Raw genomic sequence first — 27,266 nt, forward strand, 5'->3', positions numbered from 1 at the left:
GCACCTGGGTCAGGGCAATCCCAAGCATTAATACAGGCTGGGCAGAAAATTAATAGAGAGCAGCCTTGAGGAGGAGTACTGAGGGTATTAATGAATGAAGAAGTGAATACGAGCTGGCAACGTACACTCACAGCCCAGAAAGCCAACTGGGCTGCACCAAAAGAAGCATGACCAGAAGGTTGAAGGAGTTGATTCTTCCCCTCTACTTCGCTCTCATGAGACCCCACCTGCAGTACTGCATTCAGCTCCCCAGAGCCCCCAACCTAAAAGGACATGGACATGTTGGAGCAAGTCCAGAGGAGGGCCACAAAGATGATCAGTGGGCTGGAGCATCTCTCCTATGAACACTGGCTGAAAGAGTTTGGGTTGTTCAGCCTGGAGAAGAGAAGGCTCTGGGAGACCTTAGAGCAACTTCCAGTACCTAAAGGGGGCCTGCAAGAAAGCTTAAGAGGGACTTTTTACAAGGACATGTACCAACAGGATAAGCGGAAATGGCTTTAAATTGAAAGAGGGGAGATTTAGATTAGATAATAGGAAAAAAATCTTTCCCTGTGAGGCAGTGAGGCAGTGGAACAGGTTGCCCAGAGAAGCTGTAGCTGCCCCAAACCATTTTGTGATTCTATAAAATGTCGGTCATTTTTTCTCATAGAAAAGGTCCATCTTCAAAGTGAAAAAAATAACTTGTGCATAGAAATACATCTTAGGTATGTATTAAGCAAGTTTCACATTTCACATGGTAATCTAAAACAGAAAACATCCTTCTATTTCTCTCAACTAAGATCTGTTGGGAAATTTTGTTCTACATTTTACATGCTCTTGTGTAATGGTATACATAAAATTTGTAACAGCTATCCGTATGAGCAGGAAATAGAAAATCTTACTGGTTAACACACGAAGCATCCATCTGGAAGAAACTGGAATCCATAAAAAGGTCAAATGCTTCCTTTTTCCATGCTCTCCTTGTATATTGATACCCACTGAGACTGCTTAACAACTGGACACAGGCCCGATAGCTGGATGCATTGTGAGCACTAAACAAAACAAACCAACAAAGAAAGTCAACATGAAACAATTTTGAATGGTTGCTTTGTAGAAAGACTGACAGATATCTAAAACTTGTCATGCCTGTTTCAACTTAAGTGTTACCCACCAAATTTCAACTGGCTGTAGAGATCTACATCAATTCAATAAACTGTAAAGGATACCTGTGATTGCGGAGGTAGGGAACAACATAGTGCATAATATTTACAAGCAAAGGAATAACCCTCTCTTTTTCATCACTGTAAAAAACCATATCCAAGAGGTGAGCCAAAACCTATAAAAGGAGAGAAAAATATGTTATCATGCACTCTCCAATTACTTTTTTATCTAGCTATTCAGCTTTGTTTTTTTAATAGTATCTTTTACTTGAATATTCAAGTTTATGATAGAAGTGATCATATTTCAGGTACTATACAAAATCCAGAGTATTAAGATCCCATCATTTTTAAAACTAAGGTAAAAACACAGAAGCATATGCTCCTGCACAAAGCATTCTACAGATTAAGATACAAATATAAAAATGATTAAAGACTGACTGCAATTATCAACATTAATTAACACATATCACTAAGAGCACACAAAGGTTGCTACCAAAAAAGTTTCCTATACTACACATCTGAAAGGCCACGCTTTACACCTCATCCATCTCACTGAATCTTTGTAACTGGCTCAGTCACAAGGTTTTATGTATTGTTACATGACAGGACTCAGAATCCAGGTCACATCAGTGTTTCCCATCCCATCTTTTTCCCTAAGCTTCTAGTCCAAAGCTTTTCACAATACAAAAGTTTATTATAAGGCAGTATTTATTACATCTGAAGAGACATTTACCTCAGAAAGTAAGGTCAATGCATGGACACTATAAACAGATGGAGTAATGTTTGAAGTTTCCATTGCTGGAGACAACATATCTAAATGAAGATAATAAAAAAATGTCCAAAGTCAGTTTTCTTAAGCCAATATTTACCTTACATCCATATTTTAGTAGCATATATTTTGAAGAGGTACAGACTTTGCCAGACACACTGTGTAAGACATGAATGCATGAACAACACTGAAGCGTTTTTAATGTATTCAAATATAGCAAAGCTGTCATCTTTGTTCATTTTGGCCTGTTAATTAATGTTTTGTTTAAAATAAAATGAAAATGAAACTACCTTCAACATCTGATTCTAAGTTGTTTCCATCAACCATAATCTTGGGGGAAGGCTTAACCTCTAAGTTTCGTCTTAGCCAAGTAGTCTGTTCCAAGGAAGAACCAGCAATTGCCCCAATGGCATCCACTATCTTGTGTGTTACGTCCTGGTACGAAAAAAAACAAGCATTTTAAAGACTTTGTGCAGAAGGACTGTATTTATTGTCCTGACCCATTTTGTAGCAGTATGGAACCGCTTTCAAATCACTTCTATATTATCAGTGATTAATAACTCCATAGAAAATGAGATCTTTTTTAACAGATTACAAATAGTATTAAGTAGAAGATACTAAAGAGCCATTTCTGACTACAGAACTGATGTATCAGATAATTCTGGTACATTCAGGCATTTATTGTTCAATATTTTCAAAATTGATACACACAAAACACATTTCTTACCTGGAGATCCCTTTGATCTTTCTTATTCTCCAGGCTTGGGTTTTTCATAATGAACTCATTAAGAACACTGAAAAAAGTAGACAGATTTTCTTCTCACAATACATTATTCAGTAACTTTAGGGCCTAGGGCAAATCTAGATATATTTATGTGCACAATACTTATTTATTAAACCTTCAGTCACTGCTATTAACAATATTCTAGAAAACATCCTTTCAAGTTTAAGTTAATTTTGATCATACCCTAATACTTTATCAAGATCATATTTTGCTAGACTATACACAAAAGTAACTTTAAAGACACTTTAATAGGGAAGACAAAGTCCAGAAATTAAAAGAAAATGGTCCTTGTATCTTTACGCAGAAAATCACAGTTTACTTTTATTTCTAACAATCCACAAACAGCTTTCATGCTGGGAATGAACACTTTCTGTTGGCTGAAAATCTACATATACCTAATAAATAGTCATTGTAGTTATTTTCAAAGAAAAATCAGAAACTTTAGCTTATTGTTTGAAGAGCCTGAATTGCTCAAATAAACAGTAAAGTAAGATTGGGGCTTATATTGTATTATACTGTAAAAATTAATATATGTAACCATTCCTCAGCTCTACCACTCAAAAATAAGTGGCAGAGATTTGAAAACATTAAAATTTAAAGTATGATTTCATATATTTACATTCAGGCTTATTTTGAAATTGCAAATATCAAGAGCACTTACCCGAGTATGAGAAATTGTCCTGGAGCTGGAAGACCAACCTGGATGGAATCTTTTAACAGAAGCAGCAGTGCTGCCCAGCTATCTACTAAGCTGGTCACTGGAATCCTAAAAGAGAGAGATAGATGCAATGGCAATAAAAACAACATCTCCTCCAAGTATTCCCCATTTTCTTTCTATCTCACAATTCTCCTGTTAGATATTGTGAAATCTACATTCATATTGATTCTTTGGTTTTCTGTTTAATATTAGGTGCATACATCAAGTCATTAAGAAAAGGAAGAAGAACAGTGTACTCTAAAGACATGCTTTTCAGAACAAGGTTGGAGTGGTACTAATCCGTTACAGCATATTTAAGATCAGCTTTTCTTGGGCAGGGGGCAGACTTCCTGCAGGATTTTCAGGTGAGGGAAGAAAGGTGATGTAGAAGGAGGGAAGTCACCAAATAAATTACTTTTTTTTCTTTATGACACCTACAGTTCAAAACCATTCTTTCCTCATGGCTTATATTACACAGGCTATTTCTCATCCTAAGGATTATGAAAAGATGTAAAATATTTGAACTGACCATCTGTTTCTTGGTGACAGAAATATAATTTAACTTCTTGTCTTACCTTTGAGTATAGGCATAGAAAAACTGCAACATGCAGACTTCCAATGAAAGATGTTTCTAGAAAAAGATAGGAAACCTGTGTCAAAAGGAAGAAGAGACTTTTTCTCCTCAGTTCCCAAGGTAAAACTGATAATGCTATAATGTTATTGCAGTGTCTGAAGACAAAACTTGACTCATTAACAGGATATTACAAGTGTCCATTCGGACATCTCTATAAAAATATATTTTATTCCCTCTTTTCCCCACTTTTCCTCTTTGAAAAAAAAAATAAAATAAAATAAAATAACCTGCTGTTATGGTAAGCACATGTTTGCTAATGTAAGCAGTAAACAGGACTCTGGAATTGTTCAGTAAATGGTAATGACTTAAGGGGGCACGACTTCCCTTCAGAAGTTCATCCATCTGTTAGATATTGTGAAAATTTTCATTGTACTGCTCAGCTTTGTGAATGAAGTTCCCACACCACCAGTGTTCTAAGCGTCAGTAAGAGGACATTCGATAAATCAATAGCACCTCTATAGTTTTCATACCTTGTCCTTTGCTATGGCTGGAGGCTGCTTCAAAACTTCTTTCACTGTTTGTATAACAGTCTCTGTTCTCATAACGCTGATAGAGCGAACTAGCTCGACCAGTAGAAGTTGCTCTTCACCTGCTGTAGGAATAACCTAAAAGAATCAAATGTACGCCACAGATTATCATCACAGACCAAAATTAAAGCAGCTGGCCTCATGGGATTGAAATGTTACTCACAGATCATCTAGAGACTTGGAATTACTTACTCTTTTTCTGAAGAATTCAGGAATATTATCCCATTCTAAAATTAACTGGTGGCTTCCTACAGTAGAGCTGCTAATTAGAAATACAGTATAACTACTCTCCATATTTCATACTCTGTATTTTTTCACTGGCATGTCTCAATTTTCTCCTTCCTGCTGCTAAAAAGCTTGGGAGGTATTACCACTATTTGAAGTGTCCATAGTAGTATAAACATACCGTTGTCCTGGAAGTATTTTTATTCTGCCTCCTTTCATTCCATACAAATGCAATAGCAGCCATGAAGTGAACACCATGATTCATTGAAATTGGACCCAAAAGTTCAAGAATCTGCTGCCTCAAATTCTGAAATATGGAAGAAGAACACATACACCTTTAGATAAGCATCTCAGCATTATGTTCAAAACAGCTAGCTATAAAGCCACACTTAGATGGTAATTATCACTAGTTTTTTATAAAAATGGAAGGATTCACTCAGAAGGTTTATAAAGCCGTAATTTACATCTGATGCTCTTCAATCATGTTATTCATGACTAAGACAAGGGAAGATAAAATACACTTGTTACATCTGCAAATGATAATGAAGTCAGAAGCAACTGATAGAAAGGAACAGAACTAAAAATAATATGACAAACTCAAAAAGCATCCTAAAGAAAGATACTGCAATAAAGTCTTGGTCTTTGTATGCAAAGGTAAGGATACACATTAGTGATTCAGGATGAGAAACTATTTAGATAGTAGTGCTACAGAAAAAAAGTCTTGGGATTATAGTGAATTACAAACTCACCATGATAATTTTGCAAGGAAGGGGAAAAAAGGTGTTGCTGTTTATGAATGCTCATGAAAGGCATTAAATATTTCCCCTGAGGGAAGACACCATATACCACGTCCAATTTGGACACCTTACTTAGGGAAATGCACCACAAACTGCCAGAACCCAAACTACAAAAAGAAAGATAAGTGCTATGGACTATGACCTCCAACAAGGGACAGAAATGGGTTTGTGTACAGTCAGAAGAAAATCATTAAGTTAAATATAATAGTTATCAAATGTGCATGAGGCAATTAGGAAGAAGAAAGGAAGATGATGCTCATGCTTGCCATAAACAGTAATGGACTTGCTTTGTGGCAAGCAAGATAAAGATTAAGAAGTAGGGGTGGTGGAGAAATCTTAAAAGAAAGAACATGATGATCTGGGAGACTTATGATTAGGTACACGTAGGTCAGAAAATGCATTTCCTGAGCACTGTCTTGATTTATTTTCTGTGATAAGAAGACTTCAGACAAAAATGCACTTTATCTGTTTTCTGAAAGCCATTTTTACCTTGATCAGAGATATTTCAGTAGGAATTGTCTAAGCTTAGAGGAAACTGCTATACATGATCCCAGAGCTTGCCTATACACTTTATGCACCTGCCAAGCACAGCTGCCAAAGCAACCTAGTTGTAGTGAAGCTTAAAAAGCTTGTTTATACTTTAGACACACAATGCTGTAGAATTCCACAGTTTCATGTGTTTTAACCACATCCCGCAACTCCAAGGCAGCTAAAAAAAGTATTACCCAAAAGCAACAAGGTGAAAAAGTAAAGTAACCTATCCTGATACTACATCAAACAAGCTGAATTCAAACTGGACTTTTTCATATATAGGACATGTTGAACACTTAATGAGTGGCTTTTTTTTTTTCCAAGATGGATTTCATTTTCTTTATAGAAAGAAAGAGGTGAGACACTGCTGTCTTGAACTGATATACTCAAGTTGAAAAGCAGATTCAACACCCATTTGCAAACCCCTTGGTTTTGATTGGATGAGTAGATGAGGACAAAGGTATTAAAATTCTATTTATATTTAGGGCAATGGAATTGGATTTAGTTTGACAGAGGTATTAATGAACAACTTAAATGATATTATCCCTGATATTCTGACCTTTGTTGATCCAAGGTTAATAGTGGTAATGGAAGCAGCAGCAGCAGTTTTCTCCGAAGAATCTGCAAGGTGAAGGATGCTCCACAGCAAAGTCACAGAAGACATGATCATATGCAAGATAGATAGGATCCCATTTCGTGCTTCAATCAAGTGCTTCTGATCTACGTTAACCAAAAGCTATTGGATTCAAAAGGGAGAGAGGAGTAAAAACATTAAATATCTCTATAAATAGCATAAATAAAATAGTGCAAATTTAGACTTAATGGTCATGGAAGCTTTCAACCCTAACAATTTTGTTAAACATTTTTTCTATAATTTTTACAGTATATACAGGTCTGAGTCTATTAAAAATAACAGTTACAGAATCCTTTGAATCAATTGTACAATATCAAATGTATTCTGAACATGTGAGGCCTCATGTTTATAGCAGCAATTTTGTATCATCTATCTATACCTTTGGAAAACAATTTCAAAATTTTAAGTGTAACTAATACACTAGGCAAAATTATTTATTTGCCCAGATAATAAATACTTTTCAGTTACTTTTGAATGAATGGAAGGCTAAGAGGTATAACAGCAACAATAAAAAAGCCGATACAAGATTGCAGAGAGAGCAGGACAAAAATTCTCTTGCAGAATACGGGCAAAATTCTTAACAGAATCTATGCTAAGAATATCAGATCTAAAAATATTGCTTGACTAAAGACAAATCATGAATATACAGAAGGAACAGAAAGGGAATGTTTTGACATATTGCAAGATGAACACAGTCCCACCAGAAAGTAACAGGTTATGCATCAGTCTGGGGAGTTTCACAAAATGAAGATAGCTCGCTAGACAGACAGTAGTTATTTCAGGGTAACAAAAAAAACCAAACCAAACCCCAAACAACAAACCAACCAAGAAAAAAAAATCCAAGGATGTTTAGTAGAAAATAGTTTGTCTGAGATGTATGTATGATCAATAAAAAAACCATACTTATAGCTAAGACAAGCTCTTTATTTGGTATTTCCCTCACCCAGATCTTCATATCTGCTAATATAACCGCTGTCTTTAATTTGACATGTACTGCACAGACACCCAGATAATTTTACCTGATGATACTGAGTTGATGGATCCAAGAGGCAGTAATGAATTATTGTTGTGATTCCTTCTAATAAAGTAAGAACCATGTCTGGGGGAGTGACTGATGCCATCCAAAGAGGCCTAAAATGAGATTTATTTTTTTTTTAGAACAGGTTAATCTGGTTGTAAAGTAATTCAACATAATCAAATCTGCTTAAAAAGATTACACACCTCTACATACCATACACATACCTATTATCAGATAATCCTGTTTCATATTTATACTGCTGAATTAAATTATCCAAGTTCCTGCAGAGCTGAAGAGTCACTGAAACAACCACCCTTTGAAGAACTTTTCCCATGTAAGGCAACGTAGAAGTGATAAGGCCAATCCACTGGGGATGCATTTTACAGGCACAGTGCTGGTGTAAAGCTCGTATCACTGCGCAGAGAAACATGCCTTGGCAGGTTATTGGCTGGGAATGTAAATACTGAAGAGAAGTCATCGGCTGCTGGGGACCAATGTGCTCTAAGTCCGTTATGACAAAGTCAAAGCCCGTTTCATTTTCCTCAGGCACAGTCATTACTCTGTGTTCCAGCACAATCAGCCTCTGAAGTACTTTTAAAAGCTGGGACTGCAGAGTACTACCATTGTCAAATTCATCTTCAGAAAAATTTATAAGGCTGTCTTCAGAGTAACCTTCCTCTACAGCCACTATGTTTTTTCCAGCCATCTTTTCGCTATGCCATTTCTGTGCACTGAAGATGGAAGACAGCAGACAATGCAGGATCACCTTCTGAACCTTGCACTTGGACAACATGTCTGAAATAAAACTCGGAAAGCCCTTTGCAGAGCTTTCTATCACTTTTGCCAACTCAGCAAAGAGAAGTGTCAGAATTTCTATACTCATCATCTGCATATTACGGTTTCCTATTAGATCTTGTGAGGTTACTTTAACGTGAGTTGGATAGTGGCTCCGCATATAGTATAAACATAAGGAGATGAGAATTTCTATGTACATAGAACTCCGAAAGTTATGGTTAGAATCAACGGGGATGTGACTATAGAAATCCTTGCCCATAACAGATATCCGATGCCTGGCGAGAAGATTCTGGAGCAATGAAAGCTGAGGAGTGTATGCGTTATTGACACTGGTAGTGGAGATAGCACTTACAAAAGCCGAAGGATTTGTTTTCAGAATTGCTTTAATTGCAGAAAAAGCATACAATGTCCTTGAAGAGTCATACAGCTGGAGATAAAGCAGCACGTGTTGATACAATGGATGGATATTAAAGTTGGGAGATTTTCGCACTCCTGGGGACCCCACATCACTTTCTATTTCTGAAATTTCTCCTTCTCCGCAACTGTACCAGTTTTCTAAATCAAGGCCATCACTAAAGAAGATGTTTGTTTGTTTAAGCTTTTCTGATTGTGCTTTCTTCTTCTCTTCATCTTTCTTTTTGGCTATTTTCACCTTAGGTTTTGCACCTGGTTGCTTACCAGCCTCTTTTACAATTGTTTCTTTTTCTGATATTTTTTCTGGTAGCTTTCCTTTAAAGCTGAACTGGATACTACTGTGGCTTTGCTTTCTGGACTTTGATTCAGTGGAAGAAAGAGTGAGATCAGAGAGGGACTGCTGGCTTTCTGCAATACAGGGTGAAGAGTTATTTCTAGAAATTTCATCTCCTAAGCTCTCAAGTCCAGTCTCAGTTGAGGCCGATAGCACTTGGGAGCTGTCGTTACTAAGCAAACTACTCTGGCTACTTTGAATATTTTGATCTTCATTTTTTGTCACCTCCACAGAGTTATCCAAAGGACTGAATTTACATGAAGTATCCTCAGAATGCAGGCTATGTTTAACTGGTTCAACCTCTTCTCCGAGACCGCTTACAACTTTGCATATAAGATCTGTAACCACTTGTTGCACAATTTCATCAGGCGAGTCTTCCCTCAGAGTCTGAGAGCTATCTTGAGCACTCAGGCTTTCTGTTTCCACTTCATAACTGATGTTGTCTCCAGTAGATGACTGGGAACAGCCCGAGTCAGAACTCTGCAGTATTTCAACTTGATGGTCAGGAAGGTCAAAGTCAGACACAACCATTGGTATGGTCTCACTGCTGGTACTTAACAAAGAAAGCCTGTCACTCAGAGGGTTGACAGTCAGGCTGAAGTTCTCCATTTCATCCATAGCAAGTTGTTTTTCATTGCCTTCTTTGGGTATAATAAGTTGTTCTTGGCTTACAGGCACATGGGAAAATGCTTAAAGATAAACAAAAAAAAAAAAATTATACATGTAATACTTTGGTTTTCAGAATTTAGAATTAAAAATTTGAATTTAAACTATTAATAAGACTTCAAATTATAAAGGCATTGTAAACAGTGTCTTTCCACTTCACAGCAGAAAAAGAATAATGTTGTTATGGCAACAACACACATTCACATAATGAAAGCAAGATTACTTTAGCAGTAGACCTTAGCAAAATGACATAGTTCTCCCATGAAACCGTTTCCCATCTTATCTGATTGTGTTTTCATAAGAAAGGAATTGTTAGGATGTGACTAAGATTACACAATACATACAAACACCTTCAAACTTATCAGTATGTTTTCAGTCTGCCCCACATTAGAGATCCTAATTCATAAAGCAGTTAATTTAATGATTAAGTTTCAAGCCATATTCTTAAGATCTACTGAAATCTAGCAAGACCCAAGATAATGTTGTGCATTAAAATACTTGCATATCGTCTTAATTTGAGAATAATAAAACTTTCAATGATGTTTGGGATATCCAAACTTTAATTAGAAAAACATGCACAAATGCACATATTATAGCAGTAACTATTCCAGCACTTTGTTTTGCCAGTTACCCTCAAAAATTCCTACATTTTTAATGCTGCATGCAAATAACAAAGAAATTAAATAAGGAACTTCCCACAGTCTTCTTATATACATACCATCAGCACAGCTAAACTTCTGCATAAAATGTTTTTCATTTTCTTCTTCAGGGTGATAGGGAGATTTAGTCCAGTAACATTCAGCCTGTACTCGCTGAACAGAAACTCGCTGAGTTTTTGGATGGAGAAGCAGTAGGAGCAAAGGTTCAAGAACCCTTGCAATATCATGTCTTTGAAGCACCTGATTTAACCAGGCTTGTCCCACTGACCATGTAGAACCATCCAAGCTATTAAGGCTGTCCAGCATGATAAACAAAGATCTAGAACAGAAAGAAGAATGAACCTAGCACAAGCTCTATGCTACTCACAGAATAATCCCATTTTTATCTGATATATGATAAATTTCAACATGTCGGTACCTACTCAAGTGTCTTCTCTATATTATACAGTATTTTCTTTGGAATTCAAGCTTTTCAACCTCAAATTCTATATTTTACTCTAGCCTAACACAGAAAAGGCCAGAAAGAGCTAGTAATAAAGTCAGTTAAGACATCTGCTCTAATAGCAGCAGTTGTATAGTCAGTTCAAGTATTTGTACAGCTACTAGTAAAACAAGCCACAGTTGCCGAATAACTGCTAGTTTTAAAGATAAAACTTTAAAAAAAGTTTTAGAAAAACTTTTAAAAGAGGAGATAACTTATGCAAAATTTTTCTTCAAGAACAGAGAAGAGAAATATACTTGACAATTCAGCACTCCCTGCTGTCATTATTTTCTTCTTTCAATAGTTTTAGCCTTTAAAATTCTTCTGAGGCTTGCAGAAAAACCAATATATATTGGACTCTGAATTTATCTGGCTGTTTTACAGCCTCCAGTAGTAGACACTCATTCACTCTTTGCTGTATGTACAGAATTTATCACCATGTCTGCAATGAGTGACGCTATCAAACCAAAGAAATTACAGTATTTAACTCTGCTTCCTACAGCAAAGAATACATTAGGAAATTTAAATAAGCACTTTTCCACATGTGTTAGCTGAGGAAGACAAGTTCAGCATCTGTATCATGCAGTTTTTTTCTAAGAAGGTAGTCTGATACCAGAACATAAACCAGAAATCCTCTTCTCCTCGCTATGAATGACATGTTACACAAAACACATGTTAAACAAGGAAACTTCCTTGTTTTAGTGCTTACTTGTAATTTTGCTCGTAAATGCTCTTAGGTTTACTGTTATATCCATTTTCATACAATTCACTTCTAGGTTGACTTCTCTTTCCTGCTTTTGTTTTTACCAAATCACAGAAAGAACTCACATAATATGTTCAATATACACTAATATTTTAACCACAATGATGGTTAATTAATCATGTGACCATTCCTGTCCTACTCTTCACAGCTACCAGAAGAATTTCAGCTTACATAATCATCATTGTGAAAACAATTTTGTCTAACATGAGTTTCTTGTCCTCCTTCCTTGATTTCAGAGTTCCCACTGTAGTTCTCTGATTTCTAAACACTCTATACTTCCATTGCTATGCAGTTCAAGATCTTGAAGCAGTTATTTTAACTGAATCATGCTTATGATCACCAACCTGTCAAAGGTACGGCCAAAGGAAGACGACTTGTTAATATGAAGGTCACGGGTGAGATGCCATAGCACTGCAAACTTTGCATGAGCTTCCATTCTTACTTTCTGTGGACAAAAGTTTAAGATCTATCAGAATACAAAAAGCCTCTAAGAAGAACTGGATAAAAAAAAATGCATCCAGCAGCTTAAAAGATAAAATGAAATTCTTAAAATTCATTTTGTTGACTATGAATTCAAATCCTATTTTCTAACATTAAAAACAGTTGTGGGCAACAATAGGTCTCTGCAAACAATTTAGTAACAGGATTCTCCCCCATCTTCATCTTGGCAGCCTTATTTCCAAAGTTTAACTTGAAAGTTTTAAGTACTTAATATAGCTTGAACAATACTTATTTTACTCTCAGAGGTTGCACAGCTCTGTTTTCAGTAAGTTTATCTATCTGTATCAAGGCACTAGAAGAGATAATGAAGAGAGCAGGAAAATACATGTGAGCTCTTCAATATGAAAACTCAAGCATACAGAGGCAGAGAGAAGAAGCAGAAAAAGAAATTTTACAGATAGTGTCTGGAATGGTGCGATTAAATACAGTATGCATGGAAATAAGGGAATGAAAATAGGCTGGGTAGAAGGAGACAAGAATTTTCTAAGTAGCTATGATCTAGATAGAGTTCATCACTGACATGCCAAATTTAGCTCTGGAACTTAAGAGTTTCATTTGGACAAATAGGATATGCTTACTGCCCAAAGCACTTCCAATGACTAGTAAAAATATGCAGAACATTTAATGTGAAAGCAGTATTAAAGTAACAATTTTTATACCTTTCTCTCTTTACTGTGACTGATCAAGACAGTGAGTTATTCCTGCAAGGCTGTAAATAATAGCAAATGCCATGCTATGATATGAAAACATGGGTACACATATTAAAAACACCTTTATCCAAAAGACAAGGAAGCCACTAAGCACTTTTAGGGGTAAACAGACAATCAGGATGGTTATACTGAATAAAACATCAAAATTAGTTTCAAATATAATCAGGACTTAAACTAAATTACTAGATGATAAGCACAGACGAGAGGAGGAAGATTTTCACTTGTTTGTTGTTAAATACGTGCTTATAGGGAATGAACAGTAGGTATATTTACGTCTAATCAAAACAAGATCAAACTATAACCTGTTAATGCCACTGTGACAATCTGGCATACTTCCAGACTTAATTTACAACACACAGCTTAAGTAGCTTTGGACAGCTAATACAAGCAATATCTGCTTTAAGTAAAAGCTAGAAAAACTGAAATTTACAGAAAGGACACAAGACAGATCACATCAGGCATAAATGAAAGGAGGAAAAAAAAAAAAAGAAAAAGCAACATTCTGGAAAGTAAAGCAAACACCACGTGTATTTACTAAAAATATGCTTCTCACAGGGAAAAACACCTTAACAACACACCACTGCTACAGAAAATATACAGTTACACAAAACAACTCACTAACATCTGCTGAATAAAGAGTGAAAACACCAATTCTCCAGCACATAACAGTAGGCCCTTGCAATCCATGCTGGGAAGATGTGAGAAATTACTGTTTTCACAGTAAAGCTGGCAGATATGAGCAAGTGCCATATCCACAGTCACAGCAGTTCAAAGACCAGCCTAATAAGTGAAACTACAAGTCATCAGTAGTTTTATCAACATGCCAAGCTGTGAAGTGCAGTGACTGACAGACTGGCTCACATTCACTTTTGTTGACCTGGTTACAGTCTGGTAGAAAGACAAAAAGGTAGCTGCTTCTGAAGTCACAACCATAAGCTGGTAGAGCATATAAACAAATAATTCCCTATCGTTCATTCTGTTGAGGCTGTAAAAACAGTTCATATACCTAAAATTTAAAGCATTTCAAAGGCCTCAACTCAATTGTCACATTGACAGTCCTTATCTGAAACAAATTTCTAGGGGACAGAGGGAAAGCAAAAAAACCTCCAAACCTAAAAACAAGTACCTGTTATGAAAAGTAGAACTCCTACAAACAACAGTAAAAGCTAAGCATGTGCTTTATATATCAGGAAGCATAGCATAACTTTTGATAAGTGATAACATCTCCTACGTAAGTCTGTTGCTAAATGCTGAAAAGCCTCCCTTGTCTAGCATAAAATTAATCACAGACCTAAGAAAAACACCATTTGTCAACAGTCTGAGGACCTGCCAGCTTCAAAAGATTTTGAAAATACTATTTTATTGAATTATCTAAACTGATGGCAAAACAGAAGCAAGCAATAGAATAACCATGATCACTTCTGAAAAACAGCCAGCAGTAAGATAAAAGACCTCTGAGTAGCCATAAGGAATGACAGAAATCCACAAAGGTGGGTCATGTGCAAACATTGTAACCCGTGGTAGCAGAACAGGAGACAGAACAAGTGATAAAATAATAACAAGAAGCCAAACTGTGTGGAGAGGTAAACAAGCAGCTCTGGTCACTGCCAAATTATAGTCCTGCCAAATTATAGTTCTGCCAAATTATAGTCCATGGCTTTTGGCATGAGTGAGAGACGGAAGGTAAAGACCTTCAAGAAAAGAGTAGCCTCAGAGCCCATGCTGCAGAGAAATGCACAGGCAACTCACAAACCCAGATCCACGTCAATCAGAGCACAGCAGCCAAGCACATTTTCCACAAAGACACGAACAGAGAAATGGCAATTACTGGTAGACCACTTCACTAGTTACCCTCTAGAACTGGCAAACATGATGGAAACAGAACTCAAACCTTCTAAGGACAAATAACTAGGGAAGAGAGGGGCCACATGAGATTGAAGAAAAATTGTACAGAAGCCTCTTCATAGAAAAATATCTAGTCATTGGAATTCCCCCACTTCCCAACATGGTGAAAGAATTTCACAGAAACACTTTATCTGGAAATAATTAACCAAGGCAAACATCAAAGCATGGAGCTCAAAACTATATAGCACAAGTCACTTTTTTATCTTCTATTTACATTAACTCTTAGAAAAGAACCAGAATCAGGTAATATATAAACACAGTCAGAAAGACAAAAAAAGAAAGAAAAAAAACCCACCAATGAACCAACCAAAAAAAAAACCCCACCAAACCCCCCAGACAACTAGATTCACTGCTGGTTTAAAAGAGAAAGGAAAGTAAGGCTGAAACAGCAAATTAATAATATCAAATGCAGCAGACTAATAAGGATGCATCTCACAGAAAGGGAAAGGAATTGAAAACAGATCTCAAACTGTAAAAAGAAGGTGGTGACACAAAAAGAAAGGCAGCAAGAACATCACAGCTGAGAGAGAGAAAAGAGAAAGCAAAATGATAGAAAGATAAAGGGAGCCACAGATGACTGTCTTAAAGAAAGAATGCAACTGCATTATCAAGAAAAGCAACAGAGACTTGGTGATGACAGTAACTTGGCTGTTGCTCCTTCTCCCAGTTCTGTGGAGGAAAGGAAGCATAAAGTCTAGATGCTGAAAAAGCAGAAATCATTAGACAAGATGCAAGAATTAGATTAAATAGGAAAGAGCACATCAGAGGACTGAACTGCAGTTGGTTAGGACACAGCAAAAAAAGCATGCTTCAATTTGATGAAGCTGTACAGGGAAAGAAAAGTGGTAAGGACAACTGGAATGGAATCTAGAAAATCCATATTAAATTACTATGATTGCAAACACTTCATAGATCTGTGAAACGCCAAGATGTTATGAAAACAGGGCTCAACTACTACAGACATAAGGTTAAGATTTCTTCTGAGTGGGAATATAGGAAAGAAGGTGGCAATGTCAAAGGGTGGACAAATCTGATGTTCTGCATGCAAGTAAAAAATAACCAGTATATTTAATGTTTGAATCAATGTAAGTCAACATTATTTCAATATTGAAGTTATTTATACCCTCCTCTAAGACACCAAGTCCTTCTAAACATATTTATATAGTTACATCCTTAACCCATCTTTCAGTATCTTTTAGTAAACATAGGAACAACTTGCCTTGTCTCTGTGAGTCAGCTGCTGGCTAATAACATCTTCACAAATGCTAGAAGATGGAACGAGGTTATGCAGCTGGTAGAAGAGCTCCACACTCTTCTGGTGATGCTGAGGAGTTCCATCACCCAACTGGTCCCAAAGAGTTAAAGCTATATGCTGTGTACGTGAGAATAAAAGTGGCAAGAGACACAAGTGAATGAGTATCGTGTCTTTTTTAGTTTCAGACAATGTTGAACAATATGCACTGATGGGAGACATCTGAAGATAACATGATCAACAGACAATCTATAAAACTATTACTTTTTGTTTGTATGCTGTATGAACATAAGGAATAGTTTGAAACACTGCAGTAATTTACTACATAAAAAATTCAGTCAGAATTCTCAAGTATCTCCAGAAATAAATTTTCATCAAAATATAATTAACTATGTAATATGCCCTGCTGCTTGATTATCCTTTGGAAATTTCTTTTCATGAATTATACAAATGCAGAGTTTGTATTTTACCATTTATATTTTAAAAATACTAATTCAAACAAGGTTTTTCACCCAAGCAGTCAGGAAGACAATCGCAGTGGGAAAACTTACTATGTACTTGCGAGTCTAACACAGGTTACAACTGTTACTAAAATACTCGGCAAGAAAATTTGGTTTACCATACCACAAATGGTAAGGTGGCCAGGACTGTCAGTCTTTACCAGGAAGAGAAGTCTAAAGAAAACAGCAATTAGATACTGCATAGTACCTTGAAGATATCTGTCTTTTCAGCCATGTATCTCAGATTGCCTTGAGTAAGAGGAGGTCTGATAACCACAGCCACTCTTCCCTGGTTAGGACTAAGAGGCTGAGCAGTTTCCACACTGTTCAGATTTTCTCCAGTGACAGGAGCAACAGATTGAGTCAATCCAACCAAGTCCATCACAAGGGAAATAGTAACACCTTGAACACTGAAATCACTTGCTTGCTTGCAAGCATTCATTAAAGTCTGTAGCCACAGTGGAGGTTGTACTTGTTCACAGTCTGAAATAAAAATCACATATGATACATTCATTAAAAAAAAATTAAATATGATTATTTTTATTCTTATATCCCTTAATGTTATGCACAACTGTCCTTTATCTTTTGTATTTCAACTTGCGCGTTCTATGGGTTTAGGAAAATGCATGCAAGAGAAAGATAATTCTTCATGTATCTCTATCTTTAAGATAACCTAATTAAGAATGCAATACTTCAAACATTTGCTAACCAAAAATAAATAGGAAAATTTGAACAAGGAAGAGAAAAAGAAATTTTATGGTAATGCATCCACAGAATTTAATGTTTTAAACAAAACTGGACATTGTTTTATTCCCCTTCCTCCTTCAGGAAATTCGTAACCAGCAATTAAATCTGAATATCGTAATTTTTAGTCTGAATAATTCTGTAGTATTTTATATATTATCTAAAATATTATTGTATATTATGTTAAATTACATAGAAATCATAGCATACATGCATACTGAATTATTTACATATATTATTTATAAACTAAGTTCATACTGCCAAAAAATTAGATATAAAATTTCCTGGCAATACTTTAAAAGTACCTGTGAAAACTGACGTTTTGAGTGGCAGAAACTCGCTCCTTAGATCCTACTCTGATCATACTTAGATCATCCCCTGCTTTTACTGTAGGCGGTTGTTTTCCCCTTCTTATCATCCCCTCATATAATACTACACACTGGCCTGATAATGAAAATGTCTTTCTCTGAAGTTCACAGTCAACTCTCCAAGTTGAATAATGCTCCCTTTTATTTTAGAGGTACCAAAGTGCTCTGTCTTAAAACTTCAAATGGACCCTATTGATTGTGTTCCTAAAAAAGGCAAATGCTTCTTATATCTGACATAAGTGTTATTTAATAGGCACAAATAAAGTTTCTATTTAGAATTAAGAGGATGATACAATCTCTAATTTATATCCACAACAGTTAATTTTGCAATGTAAATTGAAGCCTAAATATACCTAACAATTCTACATAATGTTCTACAGTTTACAGATAAAAACATTTTTCTGAGCTTGAAGCTCAGTTCCCTTTCTAATTTGTTCAATTAAAAATAGCACACATTTATCTGAGAAATTAAGCATACAGCAAAATTTAAGCACTATTATGTTCTATCAATATCAGACTAATGTGGCTCCTTTAGATAAACAGATTGATGACTCTTGCTGTCAATTAAAGGCAGCTGGGTCACATCACTAATGCAAACCATCAAAACCATGTATCGAATTTAGGAACTCTTCAATAAAACCAGCCTCTTTTGCAGGACAAAAACATATCAGTAGCTGAAGAAAAGGTTGGTGTGCACATTATGGCAACTATGTTCTCCACGCCACATTCCACTGGCATTCTCTGTTATGGGAAGCAGGAGTCACAGACGAGAAGTGTAACCAAAATTAGAACTGTAAATTGAAGACTTCATGAACTGATGGAAAGGATTGTCCATCTAAAATGTCCCATTTTACAATAATCCAAAACTGTCAACATCTGACTCACATTTCTGTATCTATCACATTTCTGTATTCTGTATGACACTTCACAAACCTCACCTTTTTTTCTTTTTATTTCTAATGCAACTATAGCTAGAAGAACTGTTTGCAAGAACTGTTCCTTTAATAGAAGCAAAGATCCTACTCTCAGACTTCAGTCTGCATAATTTATACTTGTCACCCCCATATTAATTAGTATCAGATCCCATGGCAGCAATAGTCTTAAAACTCTGCAAGAAAATAGTTTAGTTTCAAAAAAGCAAACCAACTGATACATAAGGAAACTTATATTCCCGAGAGGAAGAGCAAACAGCAATACATACAAAGCATAAATATTATTTACCTTTTTTTTTAAGAAAAAAAAGAAAAGCCAACAAACTGTTTTAAAAGCACAGAACAAAGAGTGCAGCTTACCAACTTCGGGCTTCCCAGGATGTAATTCCGAAGTACGGTTTCCTTCAGCAATGTAAACGGGAAAGCTTGAACATTCAAGATACAGCTGACAAGCAGCAATAAAGGCAGGAAGGTATTCTTTTGGTGTTTTTTTCTTGTTTGTTTTCTTCACTTTAGCATCACCCTGTGATTCTCTGTCCCATTTTGTGGTCTGTCCTTGCTCTCTAGTGGGGTCTAGTGGAAGCTCTGCCCCTAAGGGCTGAGACAAGGAATTACTCTGAATGATATACAGGTTGATAAATCTGGTTAAAAACTGTTGGACATATTCCAAACAGCACTGCATTGCAGTCTTTTGGATCGTTTTCCCACTTCGAGTTGCTGTTCCCTGTGTCATTATGGAAGAAGGCTGTACAATGGTTTCCTCAGACCCCACAGTTGATGCTGTCTCAGTCTCCGAGGATGTGCTACCAATAATAGGAATGCCAGGCACACCATGACCTTCATTTAGTGCTCTATCAATGTCATCAGTTGTATCTGCCTGGTACTGTACAAACTCAGTGAATCCACTTTCTGATGATCGGCTGCTTGGAGGATTTTCACCATCTTCAAACACATCATTAGGATTTTCAAGTGAAACTGATGGCACCTAAGAGAAAAGTTTAACACTTGTTCAAAATGCGTTATTTAGGTTCTAGGGTGAAAATACTTATTTGATTTTCCATCCGAAAGCAACAATTTCATTCCACAGTTTAAAATCTATTAATATAAATACATTTAATGCAAGATGATGTTCTGGTGTTTTAGTAAACTTGCCAGACAACGCTAACTATTATAAGAAAAAGCCTTGTTTATCAAGTAAAATACTTCAAATATTATCATATGAAGAAATGGATAGGCACAGGTATTATTAATTTATACAACATCATAAACCAAAATATTCACACATTAAAGGAAACCCCTCTCTCCCAGGAGGAAGCAGGGCATCAAGCTATGTTGCTTATGGTATAAATCATTAAAAGAAAAATTCTTTTAATGATTTAGATTTTAACATGTTCTCTAAAAGGACAAGATATTTATCTGTTAATCAGAAACTGCTGCAGTCACAAAACAATGAAAAATGCCTGCAGGCAAAGGAGACAAAAAGATGTCAGCCAAGAAGAACAGGAAGCAGTGAGGGATTAGGAAAAAGTACACATTTCTCTGATCACACTTTTGAAGTTTCCACTGCACAAGTAAACAAATGCATTAGATACTAAATTATTTTATCCTAGGAACTGTGTAGATATACTACTAATAGAAGAACCACAACTACTAAAGTTGTCTTGGGAAGGCAGGATGTGTCATTTAACTTTACAACTGTAAATTGACAAAATCATAGAATCATAGAATCATAGAATCATAGAATAGTTAGGGTTGGAAAGGACCTCAAGATCATCTAGTTCCAACCCCCCTGCCATGGGCAGGGACACCTCACACTAAACCATTCCATCCAAGGCTTCATCCAACCTGGCCTTCAACACTGCCGGGGATGGAGCACTCACAACCTCCCTGGGCAACCCATTCCAGTGCCTCACCACCCTAACAGGAAAGAATTTCCTCCTTATATCCAATCTAAACTTCCCCTATTTAAGTTTGAACCCGTTACCCCTTGTCCTGTCACTACAGTCCCTGACTAAGAGTCCCTCCCCAGCATCCCTATAGGCCCCCTTCAGATACTGGAAGGCTGCTATGAGGTCTCCACGCAGCCTTCTCTTCTCCAGGCTGAACAGCCCCAACTTTCTCAGCCCATCTTCATACAGGAGATGCTCCAGTCCCCTGATCATCCTCGTGGCCCTCCTCTGGACTTGTTCCAGCAGTTCCATGTCCTTTTTATGTTAAGGACACCAGAACTGCACACAATACTCCAAGTGAGGTCTCACAAGAGCAGAGTAGAGGGGCAGGATCACCTCCTTGGACCTGCTGGTCACGCTCCTTTTGATGCAGCCCAGGATACGGTTGGCTTTCTGGGCTGCGAGCACACACTGCTGGCTCATGTTCATTTTCTCATCGACCAGCACCCCCAAGTCCTACCTTAAACAAGTGAACTGTGGAGCTGTAAATGGAGAATAAAATCTTTCATAATCTAAAACACATTCTTCACCCTTCCACATTTATACTAATAAAGCTAGCTCAATTTCTCAGTGAAATTTATGCTCTCTGACTTAAGAAGTTGTCTGACAAATGTGGACAGACCCTTAATTCATAGATATATACCCAGTAAAACTTTAACTAGCATCTTTCTTTTAATATACCAATCCTGAGATTTGGAAGGTGGGGATTTCTTTCCAATACAAAGCTATAATTATAAAAGAAGAAATAAACTTTCATTCAAAAACTACTAAACATTTTCAACTATAAAAGTAATCTCCTAGAAACAAGAAAGAAAGGCTGTTTCAGCAACAGCAGTTCATCCTGACTCACTCCACCTTAATTCCCTATCAGTTTTGAATATGCACAAATCTGATGAATCTACTCGAAAAGAACCCACAGCAGCTTTTTGGGCTACTGTAACTCCCTGTAGTCTTGTTCGTAACTGGTAGAACAGTCTTTGCTTCCTGGTGAGAATGTGAGCTGAATAGGAAAACTTAAAATAGAAATGCATAAGTGGGAGTAAGTGCCGTAAAAAGCACTCCCACACACTTCACATCTAGCTACCTTACTGGCAATGACAGATACTGCCTGAGACCTAGCAGGCCTAAAGGTTGTCTTGCAGTCTGACATCCTAATCACTAGATGTCTTACATACAAAATTTGAACAGAATCTAAAAATCTGAATAATTTTTATGAATAAATAAAAACAGAGACATCATTATAGATTGTATTTATTACACCTTGCTTTACCAGAGATGGCATAAGAATAAAAATCTGTTTGCGATAGCTTTCACTGCCTCCTCTGTTAACATGTACTAAAAATCTTAGCAATCCATTAAAGATGACCCTGTCTTTTAAAATACAACATAAAAGAGCTCAGCAATACGGTAATTAATTTCACTCTATCTATTAACAGAAGCCATGGCCAGATAAGAATTGCTTGTAATTGAAAGAAAAAGGCTGCTGAAAGTTCAAAGGGCAACATCAATCAAAACAGGCTTTATTAAAAAAAAAAAAAAAAGTGGTGAATTCCCCAACATCGGAGACTTTTAAGATTCAGCAGGGCCATCTAGCCTAGGTCATGCTTGCTAGAAAGGTTGGAACTTCATGATCCTTGAGGTCCCTTCTAACCTGGTATTCTATGATTCATCCTTGGAGATAACTCAAAACTATGCTGAATAGAATCTTGAGTTGCCTGACCTAGCTTTGAAGTAGAATCTAACTTTGAAATCAGCCCTGCTTTCAGCAGTGACCTGCAACTGTCACTTCCAACCTGAATTATTCTCTGATATTCTTCTAGTTTCTTCAGCTGGAGAACACAGATTTCAAGACATGTCACATAACATACTTTACAGAGCTATGGTTGCAAAGAACAAACTTGACAATTTTATAAGAGATAAGAGCTGCTAGCTGGTTTGTTTCTTCTGTTTCTTTCTAAATTATTCTAAGAACAGTGACAGTAAAATAATTGATAATCTGATGCATGTAAGTTAGATGAGAGGAAAATACATAACCAAAATAGAGAATTCTTTGAGTCCAGTTTTCTGTGTGATCAGACTCTTAAAGTACTTTACAACTTCAAACCTTGATTAGGTCGTTCTTAGGCCCTGATTCTTAAGTGATTTATATATGTATTATATTAAATCTAGATAAACCAAATCTAATCAAAAACTTGTAGGCGGCTCAGCACAGACTTAGAAAGCCCACTTTTTCACACAAAAATCGTTTTTTCAAGATGCTACAGAACAATAATCAGTTACCTTTTTATTTTCCCATTCTTTCATGGAGCTGCTGTGTCCACTAGGAAGCTGCAGGATACCTTCTGTGCCAGCAGATAACAATGGAGGTTGAACCTTACTAAGGATCTTTGAGCAGAGCCTGAGAGAATCAGTAAGCTCAGACAAGTGCAAAGTATGAAGATGGCTTGTCAATGCAGAAATCATCCTGAGCAACAGCTGAGGCAAGTGCTCGGTCTGTATTTCAATGTAAGTCTCCTAGAAAAGTAATAGTAAAACTCATCAGTTGCAACATCAAATTGCACCTTGAATGTTATCTTCTAAAACAGTGGTACTGTCAAGCAAATGGTAAGTATTCTAAACATATGGAACATGGAAAAGGTAAAATTAATATCTTAAGATTCAAGAATAAAAAATACATGCTTTACTTAAAAAAAAAAAAGACAAAATTAACTTTACAGTTGGGTAACCAATAAACAGAAGTATTCAGGTCTTTTTCAGAATTTTACATCTTGTTCATTACACAACAAAAACATTGCAAAACGTAACAATAAGGCTAAAGAATGCTACTACTATGTTTTAATAACCTTAATATAAAAGTTTGAGAATGAAAGACAAACAAGTTATTCAGAACAAAAGCAAAAACAGGCTGATTGCCATACCTGACACAGCACTCTCATACTTCTAGTAGGCTTTGAAATGAGAAAGCAAAGAATTGAGGAAAGACAGGTACAGAAAAAACAGTTCCAACAGTCTTTGCTACATTAAGCAATGCCAACAGAAAAAGAAGACATCTTCTCATGACACTTAAAAGAGCCTTATAAGAAAGCTGCACGTCTAAACTAGCATATCAAGCTACAAAAGCTTATACTTGTAATTAATACAGTGTAGTTTTAAAGAAAAGAAACTTCAGGACAGACAAAAATTTTCAAGTATAAGCATTACAAAACCCACTTTGGTTACATCCAATCAGTCTATTAAGAATCATACAGTGAAATCAAAATTTCTTCTAAAGTTATCCACCACTTTATGGCAATATAATTTCAGGAAAAACTATTTATAGGGTAGTTACAGTATTTCTGTAGACTATAAATATAGAGAATCCAAGTGTTAGCAACAGATAAAGCAATTCTTACCAAAGAAACTATATCCAATAAAAAATCCACTAACAAGCAGAAATTTGTCAGGGGTAACTCAGACGGCTCACTACCACCTCCAGGCCCAGTTTGAAGTCTGGCATGTAAAGTCCTCCTGCAAAATTCAAATAGGGTTTCACGATATTTATCCTTCCCCTTTGCACTGGCCATGTTTCTGTAACTTAATGCAAAGCTGTACACATAAGTGATAATACCTATAAACAAATAAGCAATCTGTCATTTTGCTGTTAAATAGCTCATTTTGGCCCCTTGCATGCTTTCAGAAAAAAGCAGCAATTAGTCTTGCTGTAAACCAGTCTTCATTTGCAAAATTAGGTAATTGAGGCTACAAAAAATTGCATTTGAAACTCCACCATATAAAATACTTGCTAGTATGAGCACAGGCACCAATAACAGAATAAAGAGATGGTGCTACTGGAAGAACTGTACTTTTTAAGAGATGTAAACCTAAGACATTAAGCACTTGAGATAAAGACAAAAAAAAGTGAAATAAAAAGCCCATGAGGCTTTAAAGCTGTGCAAGAGGAAAACAAAACAAGCTCTTCTAAACGTTCATTTCAACTTCAGCTGAGTGCATTGTTTTACTAGACAAGAATTCATAATTCTGTTGAGCTCTCTTTCTGACTGAAGATGGAACACAAATTCTCTGTGAAATCAGGCTGCAATCTGAAAATATTACAAGCAAAGGGCATGAACAAAGGAATAATATTTTGTTTCTCCAATTCATTTATTTTGTCGGGGGTGGTGGTGAGGGCAGTGTCACATTTTCAGCAATAGTTAGTTATGCTAATCATTTCCGTCTGTTTCAGAAGGGTTCATGAACATACGTGCCAGGACTAAAAAAAGGATTTGAAAGAATAGAAGCATTACAGAAACCAACTCTGAAAGAGTGTAAGTATATCAAAAGATTTTTAAAATCATATTTAAATTGCATTCTGTCAGTAATCTGTATTTGAGAAGTAGCACACTACTTAGCCCACACCTCCACTGGGCTGCTGTATTTCTCTAACAACAGACAATTCTCTTCATAAAACTAGCAGCCTGCTTTACAGTTCAATGAAATGGTCCATTTGTATAAGACATAACACAGACTTTTCCACATTCTGTGCTCCTACCCAGAAAGATCTACCACTTCAGAAATTACTCGGAGATTTGTTCAACTGTAGTATCTAATAAAGGATGACTTGAATTAACTCACTTATCAAAAATAGCTTCAAGAGAAGGCACAATAGCAGTGAGCGATACTTAGATGGGAGAAAACATCAGATATAAGAAATCCTATTTTTAGCAGGGGGAAGATCATTAGACAAAGCCTAAGACAAATGCAGAGGGATATCTAAATCGTTTGAAAAATGATAACTGTGATTCAACAATCAGACTAAATGATACAATAACTTACAAATTCACAGTTTAAAATCAGCTGGTTATGTTTTTGTTTAATGGTGCATCTTTTTAAACAAGGTAATAGCTTACATAACACATCAGCTGAGGTAGAAAAATTAAAACAAATAATCCAAACAAAAAAAAAAAACCAAAACAAACAAAAACCAAAACAAACAAAAGAAAACCAACAAAAAAACATTCTCCAGATTCTATTTATTTATTAATAAGGCAATCTGGCATCCATGCTCACAGTAACATCTACTTATATGTAGTGAAATTCTCACCTGCTTGTTAGTTCATCATAAACTGTGTTCTTTAGCAATTCAGTCCAACGCACAAAAATTAAGTCATAGACATGTTGGAAAGGATTTCATCTAGTTCAATCTCTCACACTGAGCAGGACTACTAACAACACTAGATAAATTCACCCACAGTTTTGTCTACCAGAGTCTTGGAAATCTCCAATGGAATCTCCACAACCTTCCTGGGTACCCTGCTCCACTGCTGCACTATGTTCCTAGCAAAGCTTTTCTGAAAGTCCAGCTTGAATCCCCAAGCCAACACTTGTTGCTGCCCCTTGTTTTACCATCAGCCATTACCAAAAGTATGGCTGTATCAGCTTTATAAATGTCCTTCAGGAAGTGACAGGCTGCTGGCTGAGCCTCCTCTTTGCAAGGCTAAATCCAACTCACCCACCTCAACCTCCCATGCAGTCTCCTGTGACTCTGACTATCTTAGCAGTCCTTTACAAGAGCCTCTTCACTTTCCTCAAGCAGGGTGCCCAAAGCTGGACATAATGTTCCACATGTGACTTCAGAAACACTAAGTGAAAGGACAATTAACTTCTTTTCACCTACACTGCCCCTGAAACAGGCCAAGACACAGTTTTCTTTACTTATGAGAGCATACAGTTGGCTCATACGCAACTTAGTGTCCAAAACACACTATTAAGCTAATCCACATATAATTAAAAAAAAACAAAACCAAAAACCTACAAACACTCCTCTACAAACTTCATTTGAAATCCCTACATCATCTATCCCTTGCCACAGCAACAACTTCTGCTTGGTCCCGCTTCCCTCCAGTTAATATATGTTCTCCTCATTTGCAGGACTCCTGCATTTTTTTCTTCCCTAAAAGTGTGGGACAGAAGTTAATACATTCTACATGCAACTCTTGGTAAAGCTGACAGGTTTGCTAGACACCCAGTGAGTAATCCTGTGCTGGACAGACAGAACAAAACAAACTAGTGGTGTGATCACTCTGGAGTCTTCACTTCAGCAGAGGTGCTAATTCTGCCTCTTGACACTAAGTTTGTGAGAAGTCACACTGCTGAGACTACCTATCACATTTAATTGAAATTGGCCAGAAGATTAAAGGGATGGGAAAGAAAAAACTTACACACCAAATGACCACATTAGAATAACTTATTTGAAGAAAAAAAGCTTATAAATCAAAAATCAACTTCAACTTTATGCATACAAAGTGTTATAACCTACCTACAACATTCCTCAAACCAACGAGCAATATAATCCCACATATAATAAGGCTCAAAGGAATTAAAGAGAAGATTGGCAGTTTTAATCAATTCTGCTGTTTTCTTGTTTTCTCTCAGTTTGCTGTAAGAAAATAGAGAACATTTTATATTTTTATACTTCATTTCCAAGTTATGTAACTACAAAGCACTGTGAGTTTACTGACAAATTATCCTCCCCTCATCCCTACAGTGGTTGTTGCTCTAG

At 36.4% G+C, this 27,266-nt stretch overlaps 1 protein-coding gene across 5 annotated transcripts in view; it reads right to left on the reverse strand.

The window, feature by feature from the left end:
* DOP1A (DOP1 leucine zipper like protein A) overlaps positions 1–27,266 on the reverse strand; it is a 67,974-nt gene that overhangs the window by 10,467 nt on the left and 30,241 nt on the right. For 4 of the 5 annotated variants that reach the window (XM_065681353.1, XM_065681354.1, XM_065681352.1 and 1 more), the window contains exons 11-30: positions 27,024–27,143; positions 24,121–24,235; positions 23,009–23,242; positions 19,140–19,764; positions 16,944–17,218; positions 16,203–16,355; positions 12,212–12,312; positions 10,683–10,942; positions 7,980–9,987; positions 7,757–7,868; positions 6,663–6,839; positions 4,957–5,082; positions 4,494–4,628; positions 3,965–4,020; positions 3,354–3,458; positions 2,636–2,702; positions 2,199–2,343; positions 1,873–1,952; positions 1,206–1,315; positions 882–1,031 (exon numbers count right to left, since the gene is read on the reverse strand). In XM_065681353.1, coding sequence (XP_065537425.1) covers positions 882–1,031; positions 1,206–1,315; positions 1,873–1,952; positions 2,199–2,343; positions 2,636–2,702; positions 3,354–3,458; positions 3,965–4,020; positions 4,494–4,628; positions 4,957–5,082; positions 6,663–6,839; positions 7,757–7,868; positions 7,980–9,987; positions 10,683–10,942; positions 12,212–12,312; positions 16,203–16,355; positions 16,944–17,218; positions 19,140–19,764; positions 23,009–23,242; positions 24,121–24,235; positions 27,024–27,143 — 5,154 coding nt within the window. Of the gene's footprint in view, positions 1–881; positions 1,032–1,205; positions 1,316–1,872; positions 1,953–2,198; positions 2,344–2,635; positions 2,703–3,353; positions 3,459–3,964; positions 4,021–4,493; positions 4,629–4,956; positions 5,083–6,662; positions 6,840–7,756; positions 7,869–7,979; positions 9,988–10,682; positions 10,943–12,211; positions 12,313–16,202; positions 16,356–16,943; positions 17,219–19,139; positions 19,765–23,008; positions 23,243–23,646; positions 23,677–24,120; positions 24,236–27,023; positions 27,144–27,266 lie in introns of all 5 variants that reach the window. The other variant, XM_065681357.1, reaches the window with a different exon arrangement.

The sequence above is a fragment of the Lathamus discolor genome, chromosome 5 (assembly GCF_037157495.1).
Source record: "Lathamus discolor isolate bLatDis1 chromosome 5, bLatDis1.hap1, whole genome shotgun sequence".
Classification (NCBI taxonomy): Eukaryota; Metazoa; Chordata; class Aves; order Psittaciformes; family Psittacidae; genus Lathamus; species Lathamus discolor.